This window comes from Vigna unguiculata, chromosome 2 (assembly GCF_004118075.2).
Source record: "Vigna unguiculata cultivar IT97K-499-35 chromosome 2, ASM411807v1, whole genome shotgun sequence".
NCBI lineage: Eukaryota > Viridiplantae > Streptophyta > Magnoliopsida > Fabales > Fabaceae > Vigna > Vigna unguiculata.
The window spans coordinates 30,774,811-30,788,575 of NC_040280.1; the positions used below are offsets into that span (position 1 = coordinate 30,774,811).

Consider the following 13,765-nt stretch of genomic DNA (forward strand, 5'->3'; position numbering starts at 1 on the left):
CACATGACATCCTAAATTAGTATAGTTTTGGATTAAATTTATCTCTAAACTAATATATACATTGTTACATGTATAAAAAAAGTTCACATGACGTATATAATTAGGTTACTGATCATAAGATTAAAATAAAGAAAAAACATACACAAAAGAGTCGTATAATTTCAGAACATTTCTCAAGTAGCAGGTGTGAAAATATTATAATTGTATTCTAATAATTTAGAATGTTAAAAAGGGGATTATTGAAACTAATGGAACTCTCGTACAGTTTTTAGGACTTGGTCACCTTACCTAATCTTCCAAGTATTTTCCAGAACGAAGAGTCTGTCATGCAGTTGGATTTTTATAATAAGCCATCGACAAAATAACTACTTATTAACATCTCTATTGTTGTAGCTTTGTTGTAATTCAAGCCATGGCTTCCTTAACCCTCCTTTTACCAGCACTTATCTGTCTTCAATTTCATCTTCTTTCATTAGCTGTTGCAGACGTTAATATTGGTTCCAGAATTTCCACCGACGACAATGGAGTGTGGCGTTCACCTTCGGGTCATTTTGCTTTTGGGTTTCGCGCATTGAATAATAACACGGATCCCAATACGAAGCTGTTCATGGTTGCCATATGGTACGACATGATACCCGACAGGACCGTTGTTTGGAGTTTAAAAACCGACAACAAACTTGCAACAGCAGCAGCGGGATCACAGGTTCGGATCACTTCGGCGGGGCTAACACTGGCAGGTCCCGAAGGAAATTCCATATGGGAATCAAACCTTGCAAGTGTTGTCTCCGTAGGTTCTATGCTTGACACTGGCAACTTTGTTCTACTGAATGGGAACTCTGAAATGGTGTGGCAAAGTTTTGAGAACCCCACAGACACGTTGTTGCCTACCCAATCTCTCCAACCTGAAGCCACGCTAACATCTCGATTAACAGACACTAATTATACCACCGGAAGGTTCCAACTTTATTTCAAGGATGGTAATGTCTTACTGAGTCCTCTTTCCTGGCCTTCTTCACTGCGCTACACCTCGTACTATGTGTTGAATGCCTCTGCTTCTGCTTCAACGTTGGTGTTCAATGAATCCGGGGATATCTATGTAAACACCACAAATGGGGCTATGATCCAACCTCAAGGTTCCCAATGGAATATCTCGGATCTGGATCCTGAGGTGAATTACTACAGAGCAACGCTTGACTTCGCTGGAGTTTTCACGCAGTATTCTCATCCACGGAACAACACTGCCCAGCCAGGGTGGAGAATCATGAGGTATGTTCCTGACAACATTTGCACTGCAATATCTTATGAGTATGGTAGCGGTTCCTGTGGCTATAATAGCTACTGCGCCATGGAAAATCAGAGGCCTACCTGCAAATGCCCTTATGGGTATTCCATGCTGGATCCAAGTAATCAATTCGGTGGATGCCAACCCAATTTCACCCTTGCTTGTGGAGCCGATGTTCAAACACCGCCAGAAGAATTATACGAAATGCATGCATCTCAAGATTTTAATTTTCCTGAGGGAGATTACGAAAGGATACAACCTTACTCAAAGCAGGAATGCCAGCAATTTTGCTTGCAGGATTGCATGTGTGCTATGGCCGTTTCAGGTGGCGACACTTGTTGGTTGAAGAGATTTCCCCTTGGTAACGGTAGACAAGAAACAGTGAGTGATCAACATGTTGTCTATATCAAAACAAGAGTTACTCGCGACTTTTATACAGGTGTAAACGGGGAACCTTCCCCTGCTCCGGATTCAAAGAAAGAATTTGTTTTGGGACCGCTAATTGGTTCTCTTGTCCTTAACGGTATTCTTGTTTCTACAGTTGCTTTGTTTTTTCTCAAGAAACAGAAAGTGAATAGGGTTTCCAAAGCCGCCTCTGGTCCTTCGGAAACAAATTTGTATTCGTTCACTTATGAAAGTTTGAAAAAGGCCACACAGAATTTTCAGGAGGAATTAGGCAGAGGTTCTTATGGCATTGTTTACAAAGGACAACTAGAAGAAGGTTCTTGTCATGTGGTTGCTGTGAAGAGATTGGACAGATTGGTAGACGAACGAGAGAAAGAATTTAGGAGTGAATTGAGCTCTATCGGTAGAACCTGCCACAAAAATCTGGTGAGGTTGATAGGGTTTTGTGACGAGGGAATGAACAGAATATTGGTGTACGAGTTCATGAGCAATGGTAGTCTTGCAGACATGCTGTTTGGGCAATCGAAGCCCAGATGGAGTGTAAGGGTTGGATTTGCTATGGGGATTGCAAGAGGGTTGGTGTACTTGCACGAAGAGTGTGAGAGTCCCATTATTCATTGTGATATAAAACCTCAAAATATACTCATAGATGAGTATTTGAATCCAAAAATATCTGATTTTGGGTTGGCCAAGTTGTTGTTGTCTGACCAAAGTAGAACGACGACGATGATCCGAGGAACTCGAGGATACGTGGCTCCTGAATGGTTTAAGAATGTCGGCGTGACGGTTAAAGTGGATGTTTATAGCTTTGGGGTAATGTTGTTGGAAATAATTTGCAGTAGAAAAGTGTGTTGATGATGGAGTGTGGGGAAGAAGAGAAGGCAGTGCTGACAGATTGGGCTTGTGATTGCTTTGTGGAAGGGAGAATAGATGTTCTGGTGGAGAATGATGAAGAGGCCATATCTGATTACGTGAGGTTACAGAAATGGGTGAAAATAGCAATATGGTGCATTCATGAGCAACCTGAAATGAGACCAACAATGGGAATGGTAATGCAAATGCTTGAAGGTTTTGTTGAAGTGCCTAACCCACCATCTCCTTTTCTCATGCGTTCCATGTCTCAACTAAACAAGTTGGTGGCCAAAACATGATCCATGCTGTATACATACGTGCTTGTTTTCTTTTCTCTTGTTTTTATATCATATTGGTTTTAGCAATTTAACGGATAAGATTATTATATTTACATATTTGAAGATGTCATATTCTCACACAAAAAACAATTTCTTTTCAATTTTTTAAGTTGATTAATGATTAAGGTTAAATATCATTCGAGACAAATTGACATTTTTTTTTCTAAAACTTTGATATTGATTTTCAAACTTTAAAAATAAATCAATATAGTTATTTTAATTTGTTATGATTTTGTTTTTATTCGTATCAAATGTGTTTTTCATATGACATCGAAGCGAAAACATCGAATAATACAAAAACTTAAATATTAATAGGAGACGTATATGATACATTAACATAAATTAACACAGGTGAGTTAAACGAATTTTATATATTTATTTTAAAAAATTTGAGAACCAAAACTTATCAAAATTTTAATATTATAATAAATTTTAATTTTACATTTCAAGAACTAAAAACATACCTAATCTAATTATTTTATTTTATTTATTCATCTTCATATTTTTCTTTAACAAATTACACTACTTTTCATTTTATCTATGGTATAGTTTTATTCTGTCTCGTTTTACAATTTTCTCTTATCTAAACACGTAAAAGTTGTCTATATTCTACCTTTGAATACATGTAAGTAAATCACAATTTTCATTATTATTAACTGAAAACGTACGACTCTAAATCCATCATCGCGATAAATTGAATATAATTTTAGTTTCATGACTATGTTTGTTGAGGGTTGATTTTTCTTTTTCGTAAGTTGATATTTTTTGACTGTGATTGATAAACACTTTTCTAAATCTAAAGTTGAATTTAAACGCTTAATAAACATAACGTGTCGGAATCTTAAAGAACAATTAGTTTGTGAGGTGTAGAATATAATAGACAAATTTGAGTTGTTTTACTTTTGAAATTGTTTTCCTTCTCTTCCTCTTGCGTTGCATAGACATTTTGAAGTTGATGCATACAACGCATTCAAAATTAAAAACTCTAAAACCCACTATTTATATAAGAGGAGGAGAAATCTTAAAAATAAATACTAATTTAATGTGTATATCTTAGAAGAAAAGTTTATCCTAACATATTAAGTTTTAAAATTAAAAATTGAATTCCTATATTTTTTTTAAAAAAATATTCAATATAAGCGAGAATCATTTTAAAAAGCATATCAAGACAATTAATGCGTATTTAAAATGAAATAAGATAGAGAATATTTTATAAGACTTTGTACAGTAAATGTTTTTAGATAGGTCGTATCTGGTTGCAATAAAGAAGATAAAAATTAGTACTTCTAATAAAAAAAAAAGTTATTTTTTTATAAATAAAAATATGACTTTTTATATAGATTGTTTAAACACGAATTCTTTGAAATTGAATAATATTTCTTTTATAAATAACCTCTATTAAAAAACACGAGAAGGTTGGAGAGAAGATAATCACCTCTACCTAGAGATTAGAGACAATTTCAGTTCTAGAAGAGTTTTAACTTAAGCAAAATCATTTTTTGACAATTTTTTTTAACAAATTTAATTAAGTTTTCATATTAGAATTAAAATAGATTAATATTTGATTTTTTAACTAAAATATAGTAATAAGGTAGTATTTTTTTATCCTAAATAGGTAATTATCAAAATTTATTAAAAAAAAACTTTTATTAAATTATCATTTTCCTTGTCTTAAATAAGTAACATACATAGAGTCTAAGTGTTAACATCATTTTTCCTATGTTATATATTACACCATTAAATTACAAAACATATATAATTTTAAAATTTATATGATTTCGTATAACTTACTATAGATATAATTTAATAATTACTAAAAGTTTTTAATGATAATTTTTAATAAATTTATTATGGAACACAATAACTGATATTTAAAGAGTTCCTTTTTTTTTCGTTTTTAATTATATCTTACCACTTCTACTTTTCTCTCTTCGTGGTCTAATTAAAATGATTTTGGTATAAATTTGAAAAGAAATATATTTATGTATAACTATTTCTTAATAAAATAGAGTAATTTTTTTTATGCTCACAAAAATGAATTCAATAGAAAATTCCATTAAACAATATAATAATACTAAATTCATAAAACTTGACTTAAAAGACACCACATATTATCAAATAAAAATATATAATTATATCTTATATTTTAAGTGAAATAAAATATTAAAATTCATTATCTATTACATTATTGGTCACACTTATTCTTCCTTTAAAGTTAAAATTCCATTATATCAAAAAAAAAATTATAAAATAGTATAAGATAATATTAAAACTTTAAAAGTATAATAATTAGTTTCACAATAATATAACAAAAAAAATAACACAATTTTAAGTAAATAGTATTGACTACAAAAGAAAATCATCACACATCACTTGTTTGTGCCTTTTTCTTATTTTCAAGGTTGAAGGATCTATGTTCTTCCTTTTTTTTTCACTTAAAGTTTTGTTTTCACAAAGATATAAATCACATTGAAACACACTAATTAAGAGCATTGTTATTAATTTTACTCTCTTATTTTCTTCTAATCTTGCATGTCTCAAAAATTACCTTTAATGGTGTTTTCAGTGTCGGAGACAAAATATATATGACAAATTATAAATTTTTTAGATATAAACCATTGATTTTAATGTAAGTCCTTCCTCTTCTGATAGAAAACGTGATTAGACCCCAATGTCCATGTAAGATCCATTTTCGTGCAATAACTTAAGCTGCACGAAATTCTCCATCATGAGAATATTCGAATATTATAAAAGTGTAAGGATAAGTTTTACCTTATGTACATAGTATTAATTGCGGTTAATGATGGAAATTGATTTAAAGGAAAGTTGTAAATACAGTAAAGTTAGAGAGTTGAGATTTGGTGGTTAAGTAAGTAAAAAGGGGTGTATTGCAAACAAATAAAGTAGCTGTATGTACTTATCAAAATAGGGGTGCCTATAGAAATGAAAAGAGAAAAATATTACTATGGGGTTACATTGGATGTGGACATGAACAGTTGACGCATGCTAATTGGCTTAATAAAAAATTAAATCAAATACTTCACATTAAAAATTATATGATTCAACGGAAAATAAATTTTGAGAAGTAAAACACACGAGTTTAAAAATGAATAAAATTATAGTATAAAAATGGTCGATAAAACATCTATGTTGTTCGTATTTATTTTTTATTTTTTTGAAGTGTGTAAACTACTAAACTTGACATGTTTTGTAGATGCAGAATCTAAGAACAACATCACTGTTGTTTCATTGTTTTGGATTATCTAAAAGCCTTTATAGTTGATTCATTAGGGACATGCAACCCAATTCACAAATTTCATAAATATTGAACCAAAAAATAACAAATATTGGGACTGTATTCACAAACCCAACAAAACCTCCACCCCTAATTCCTTTTTCCAACTCAGTTTTTTTTCTCTCTCTTTTTCTTTTTCTGGTTTAGCTTTTATGATCACTCCCACTTGAATGAGTTGAGGCAACAATCCATTTTTTCCACTGTGCCACTGTCCTTTCCTTTTTGGGTTATTGTTTTAATTTTTTTAATAACAGGTTTCTGCCACTGCCACACGCATCTCAGAATCAGATAACTACAAACCGGAATTTACAAAAACGAGCACTGAAATCCACGTCACCATAACGCATTAATTAACCAACAACTGTTCCGCACGTGTGCACTGAGCCACTTGACTTCCCACTTGCCCCGTTCTCAACCCACTAGGAGCCGTCACCCTCGGCCCCACCACTTTCTTCCGCCGTTTACCACACGATCCACTCTCCGACGAAGACGAGGGCTCCGGCGACGCTCGCTTCGACGTCACCCGAACCGGTTCGGGCTCGCCCGAATTAATCCGAAGCGGGAAATTCAACAAAGCCCGCGAGCCGCGCATTCGGTACGCGGCTCGGTCGTAAGCCAGTGCGGCGTCCTCAGCCGTCTCAAACGTCCCGAGCCAAACCCGAGCCCCGTTTTTAGCCGGGTCGCGGATCTCCGCCGCGAATTTTCCCCACGGCCGCTGCCTCACGCCGCGGTAGTGCTTCCCCTTCGCCGGAACAACCGCCGGTGCATCCTGAACCACCGGGGGAGTGAAAACAGGTTCCGGTGCCGGAAATATATCCGGTTCGGGTTTCACGGTCACTTCCGGGATGGAACCCGAGGAATAACTGTCCGGTGAGTCCGCGTTGAGAGAGGGGACCCACCCTACGTTGACGGCATCGCGAAGAACACCGTAGAGCACCATGTCCTCTGAATCATCTTCCTTAAGAGGAAGTTCTCCCCAGTCGTTACTCAAACACGGGTACAACCTACCGAAACTGGAGCTCCGAGAGTAAAGGGGGGTGTTACCCGAGTTAACAATCGGGGGTCCGAATTTGAGATCCTCGGAGTCCCCGAGTAAGTGGCGGCGAATGGAATCCAAAAGAGCCAAATCGGACTCGTAGGTAGTTTCTTCGTACATTTCTGTAACCGAAATGTCTTTGTTTGTGTCTTAGGCAATCTGTGTTTTTTATCGTTTGAGTTGTGTTGTTGAGGGATTGTGAATTGAAAATTGGAATTTGGAAGAGAGAGTAGATGGGGTCTTTATAAAAGGGAAGGTACATGAACTTGGATGATAAACTTGAGATTAAGATCGATGGCGTTTACAAATATTTTAATTTTCAAATGGTGTAGGGTTTCGGGTTTAAGTTAAATTCTTTGGGATTTATGAATGTTGTCACCCTTAGCTTCTCCGAAGGTTCGCATGTATGAATCGCAAGGCAAGGTTCAGGTGCAAGTTGCTTGGGATTTATCACGTGCTTATTCCCCTTTTTCGTAATAAAATATTTGCTCTATGACGTCATTTCGACTTGCACGCCCACACAACTTGTTTCTTGTCTTTTACTGCTGTTTTTGTCGTCTTCTCTGCCACTAAAATCACTCAAAAACTTGTAATTAAATCTCTTGTACAATGAAAATTAGAGAAATTTATTGAAAACCCTAATTTTATTAATGAGAAATTTGGAAGAGAAAAAGTAGAAGCAGAAAAGAAAGAATGGCGATTGGGGGGAGTGGAGTGAGAGGGAATGATGCAGTGGATATGGACATGTTTGGTGGAGTTTGAAATTTGATGGATAAGTTTCTTGCAAGGTCAATAACCCCCCATTAATTTATCTACTTGCTAATGAGGACCCCACCCTCCTTTAATTTTCCATCTATCTCACTGTAACTTACTTTTTTTATTATCAGTGTTGCTTCCAGGAAGCTGCTGCTCATTCACAAACCCTAACTTTTTCACATTTCATCATTTCCACCCCTTTTATCAATAAATATTCTACATTAATCAGATAATGGGATTTCGATTAGATCAACCAAATCTATAGTGTAACTAATGTAATATATCAAGTTTAAGGATTTGACTGAATGGGTAATTAAATTAATACATAGATTCATATGTATCAGCATCACGAATAATAGTTAACTCTGAATAATTCATTTTAATTTCAACATTTATTTCTAGTTTTTGACGCCTCAACCTAGACTCTTCTCCTTACACTTAACGTTCTTCTGATACTTATCAATTTTTAAGTGAAAAAAATTACCAGAAGGGTGTAACTTCAAAAAAAGTAACAGCTTTTTGTAATATTTATTATTCTTTTTAATTTTTTATTCAACGGCGAAAAATGAACAAGTATTGCGATAAGTAAAAAAAAAATTAAGATCATTTTAATGTCCTTATTTTTTACATATTTATTGATTCAGAATGATATCTATGAATTAATATTTTATAATACAAATAAACATAATTTTTACCAAGTGATGTTCACGGTGGACTCCATTAAAAATAAGTTGAGGCCTCAAATTGGTTCTATGTAGAGATCGGGTGTATATAAGGATGATATTGCAATTTATTCTCTAAATGTAAGTGTTAAGGCTTTTTTGTAAAAAGGGATCACTTTGATCAAGAATATGTAAAAATGGGTCCGTTGATTTTTTTTTTACAAAATAGAGTCAAGTCATTGTGGTGGAGGACGACATTAAAGGTGAAGTCGTCCTCCACCGTGCCGGTTTTTTTTTTTTTTTTTTATCAAAAAGCGAAACCGTGCTCTCAGAAGCCGGTTTTTATATATTTTGAAAGTGAAGTTGTCCTTGGACCTGACGACTTCACTTTTTTGTTTTTTTTTTTTACACATTCAGCTTTATATATATATATATATATATATATATATATATATATATATATATATATATATATTTTAATTATATATTATTTAGTTTTTTTTAAATATTTGTTTACGGTAGATAAATAAAGTGACATCCTCAATGGCGATTTTTTCGCCAATTTCTTCTGATTTGGTCAAAACGTTCTCTACTTCTTCGTTTGATTTTACAAATTTAGTATTTTATTAAATGATACTTGATAGTTAGTAGACTAACTAAACCACAAATAAAATAAACATTAACAAATTAAATATTCAAATATAATTATCGAAGGATTTTTTAATATTTTTTTAATTTGTATCATTTTATCTTCTTAATTTTGTATTAAGGTTTAACGATTAAGTATTTTAAATTTTTTTTAAAACTATTTTTCATATTTTTACTTAAACAAATATTTATAAAAAACTAAATAATATATAATTAAATATATATATATATATATATATATATATATATATATATAAAGCTGAATGTGTAAAAAAAAATCAAAAATTGAAGTCGTCAGGCCCGACTTCACTTTTAAAATATATAGAAACCGGCTTTCGAGAGCACGGTTTCGCTTTTTGGAAAAAAAAAAAGAAACCGGCACGGTGGAGGACGACTTCACCTTTAATGTCGTCCTCTGCCACGACGACTTGACCCTATTTTGAAAAAAAAATTCAAACGACCCTTATTTACAAATTCTTGGTTAAAGTGACTCCTTTTTAAAAAAAAACAATTGTTAACTAATACTTTGATTAAAAATAAATAAACACGTAAATTATTTTTATCGTTTTAATTTTTTATTTGTACTTGTGAAATATTTTATCTATTAAAGTTAAAATTCAAACATTCTGTAGCATATTTTAAATTTTCATGTTGTGTATATATCTAAATATTTAGATGTTGTGTATTTGATTCTATAACTAATAAATTAATTTATGAATAATTACAAATGTTAGTAGTTATGAAGTAAGCTTAAGTTACAGCTAACAATATTATATAAAATTTAAAACCTAAAATTTTATCTAAACCAAGTTTTTAATTTGTATAAATTTTGTAGACATATTTTTAAGCTTGCGTGGTATTTAAAGGCGTATTTTAAAGTTTGTATTGGATATTGTGAGTATTTAGATTTTAAACGATAAATTTAATATAAAAATTGACAATACGATGAATCACATAAAGTATGTGAAATAAAAATTTAAGATGTGAGGAATACTATAGTACAAAATTGAAAATGACATATTACAATACTATAATTATTAAAAAAGAAAACAAAAACTTTGACTTTAGAATATTGTATAACTGTTATTCTTATGTAAACAACCAGCATGTCACATAAAAATAAACATTATTTTTGTCTAACCTCTCTCAACAACTTTTTTTTTTTGCAAATAAGAAATTTATTTTACTAATTATATTACTTTTAGTATTAAAATGATAATGTCACACACATTCAAAGACAAATTTAATTAATTGATAAAAAAGTTGTATTCTCGAATCTTTATTTTCTAAATAATTAACAAACTATAAAATATATTTCTACTTTTCTATTCATTTTCCGTTGGAATGAAAAAAAGAATCTTTGTACCAAAATGGTTTAAATTTAAAAATCGGAGTGCCCAACCTTTGAATTTTGAAGCTGACCGTTGACCATAACAACGTGCAAAGTTTGATTTTGACTTGAAAATTCTCATTACTTTGTTAATACAAGTAACTGTTTTGTGTCCACGTGCCCATTCCCAACACGTGTATCCCACAATCTTTCAATCTTTTTCTAATATTTTATTTGGCTGCATTAATTTATAATAGTCTTTGTATTTTTTTAAGGATAAAAAATTGAAAAGTATATTCTAAAATTTATCATTAGATTTAAAATTCTATCTCATTATATTTACAATTTTAAACATCAATATCTTGTTATTATAAATAAATGGATTAAATATAAAGTTTTGAAAATATAAAAATATAAATGTATTTTTCATAATTTTTCAGTTTTATTAAACTTAATATAAATAAATAAGATCATATATAATTTATAGTTGAAAAAAAATATATAAAACTATTTATATAGATTTAGCTGGGCTGGAATCTGTGTTAAACCCAGTTTGGACTTTAACATGAGAGGCCCACCAAGGACAAAAACTCTTTAACAGTTGAAATTAGAATTTTAAATTTTGGAAAAAAGAAGAATAGAAACCTCACGCGCGTAAATTGTACAAATAAATTGTTTATAGTCCTTCTTCCTACGTTACCCAAATATGATTGACGAAGTTTAAAACATTTTTCTTCTCAAATGATTCAATGTATTCAACTTTTGCATACATAATATTCATATTATTAAATAATAGGCAGTAAATATATTCAATTATATAGAAAAAGGAAAATACATTTTTTTTCTTCTAAAATCATCTTTTAAGGTCAACGTTTTTGTTTGACAATTGTAATCTTTATTAAATGAGATATATATTTTTATAATGATATATTTTTTCTCTAAATATAATTATTTGATTTCTCTATGAAATATATTTGTCTATTTTTCTCTATTAAAATAACATATAGGTTTTTAATTATATTATTTAAATAAAAGAATAGTGATATTAATGTATTTTCCGCCAGGACAAATAAAGGCAATGTAAAACATTATTAATTTATGCATTACATGATCTTATATCCATGATTTATTTTAAAGAAACTACAAACATAAAAAAATTACATGATCCCTTATATTTTTTAATTAATGGTATAATAATCACGTATAATTGCTCCAAAGAAAGGTGGTGGGTGTTCATCCTAATTAAAAATAAGTAAATATAAAATGTCATTCAACGTTGTGTATTTTAAAACATAATGACCAAGGATTTTAAAAACTCGATTGAATGACTTGTGTAAACTCTCGATTTCAATCCCTACATATAAAAAACATTAAAGAAATAATGTATATATTAGAGTAATTTATTCACTTTAATTTTTAGGCATAACATATTTTACATTATTAATCAACCACAAATGATTTTAAACATAACAAAATAAACAAACTTATTATATATGGAAAATTTTAATATATATAGAGCCAACCCATCTATTTGACGAAGACAAATACTAAACCTTGTATTAAAATGGATGCTCATTAATTTTCTTAAAATGTATTTTAATTTTCTTATGTAATCAATTTAATAAAATGTCACATACGTTTTTTTTACCAGACCACTCACAATTTTCTCTTATGTTATAAAAAGGTAGATGCTTTTTATTTTTGAAACTAAAATTAACGTGAAAGCGATTCGTCTTAAATGGACCGGTTCCCATACCCAAGTTTAAAATGTAATACATTTAAGTGAAGTTAAAATTATATTTTTTAAATATTTATAAACAAAATATATAAAGAAGATGTATGACATTTTAAAATACCAATTTTATTTTTTAAAATATAATTATTTATTAAATTTTTGAAAATTAATTATTATTTTTATAAATATTTTTTTCTATTTATTAACATTATTTTCTTATCTTTTCTTACATATTTTTACTTTATTTTTAATAAATATAATTTTATTTTATATTAATTTAATAATATTATATTATTATCACTTATTAATATAATATTATGTAAATATAAAAAATTTAGTACTGTGCCCGCTAGTTTTTCTTGATAAATATTGATCACAATTCCATTATGCCATTTTAATATTTTTCTCGCCAGATACGAAAAAGTTCATAAAATACTCCCTTCAATTTGAGTGAATTTTTTATGGCTATAGTTAGTGTTTTTCACTTTGATGATTTAGTTAGAATTTTAATTATATGGTTCTTTGTTTTGAGAGTATATATCATTGTTGTAGTTATGGTATGTGAAATTGTTGATGGTTGCTTAAGAAGCGATTACTTAAATCTTTGTTTCACACATGCACAGGTAAACCAAAATTAGTAAAACCAAAATTATTAAAATGTTTATTTTATATATATATATATATATATATATATATATATATATATATATATATATTAATTTATATATTAAATAAATAAATAATTAATTAATATGACGTAGTTTTTACAAAATATTATTTATTTATTTTTAGAATGTAATAAAATCATTTGTGGCTTAACATAGGGTAAAATCTACCTCTAACACTTTATACTGACACTAATAATATACAAATTCATACCAATAAAATAATAATTATTCATTTTTCTTCAACTTTCAAAGATATTATTTAGATTGCATAATATATAAACTTCATTGGTCTTGTGCATGGTTCCATGGGTACAAAAAGTAGACGTAATTAAAGAAGTTGTTGCAAAAATTGTTCGGAATGAACTAGTTTGGTGGCATCTTAATTGAAATATTTTCATTCAAACAAGTTGACAATCTTGTCACGTAAAACTGCACTGTACTATCTATAATCGACTTGATAATATTATATAATCTATATTTTCAGGCACTTTAATGCCCATACCAAAACAATGGAGAAAACAAAACCTTATCCACCATAGAATAATACAACTCATTCAATGCTACTATCTTAACATGACTTTTCTATGTAACGGTCAAATTAATCCTCTTTTAAAATTATAACATCATTCATTGATCAATAATAAATTCATATCATCTCCATTTAACATGTTATTATTTCGGGTACAGGGACCTAGTACTTGTCTAAAAACACTCAATATGTATATCTTCTTTTCATAATAGTTTTTACCATTCAATCT

At 30.1% G+C, this 13,765-nt stretch overlaps 2 protein-coding genes across 2 annotated transcripts; one reads left to right on the forward strand and one right to left on the reverse strand.

Moving 5' to 3' along the window:
* The first annotated feature begins 194 nt into the window (after positions 1-194).
* Positions 195-2,932, forward strand: LOC114174192 (G-type lectin S-receptor-like serine/threonine-protein kinase LECRK3). Its single transcript, XM_028058983.1, is given in 2 exon segments — positions 195-2,531; positions 2,534-2,932. Coding segments are annotated over 2 exon segments (2,424 nt in total). The 5' UTR covers positions 195-412; the 3' UTR covers positions 2,839-2,932.
* Positions 2,933-6,136: 3,204 nt separating this feature from the next.
* Positions 6,137-7,562, reverse strand: LOC114167378 (ethylene-responsive transcription factor 2-like). Its single transcript, XM_028052460.1, is given in 2 exon segments — positions 6,137-6,569; positions 6,572-7,562. Coding segments are annotated over 2 exon segments (804 nt in total). The 5' UTR covers positions 7,329-7,562; the 3' UTR covers positions 6,137-6,522.
* Positions 7,563-13,765: the final 6,203 nt, after the last annotated feature.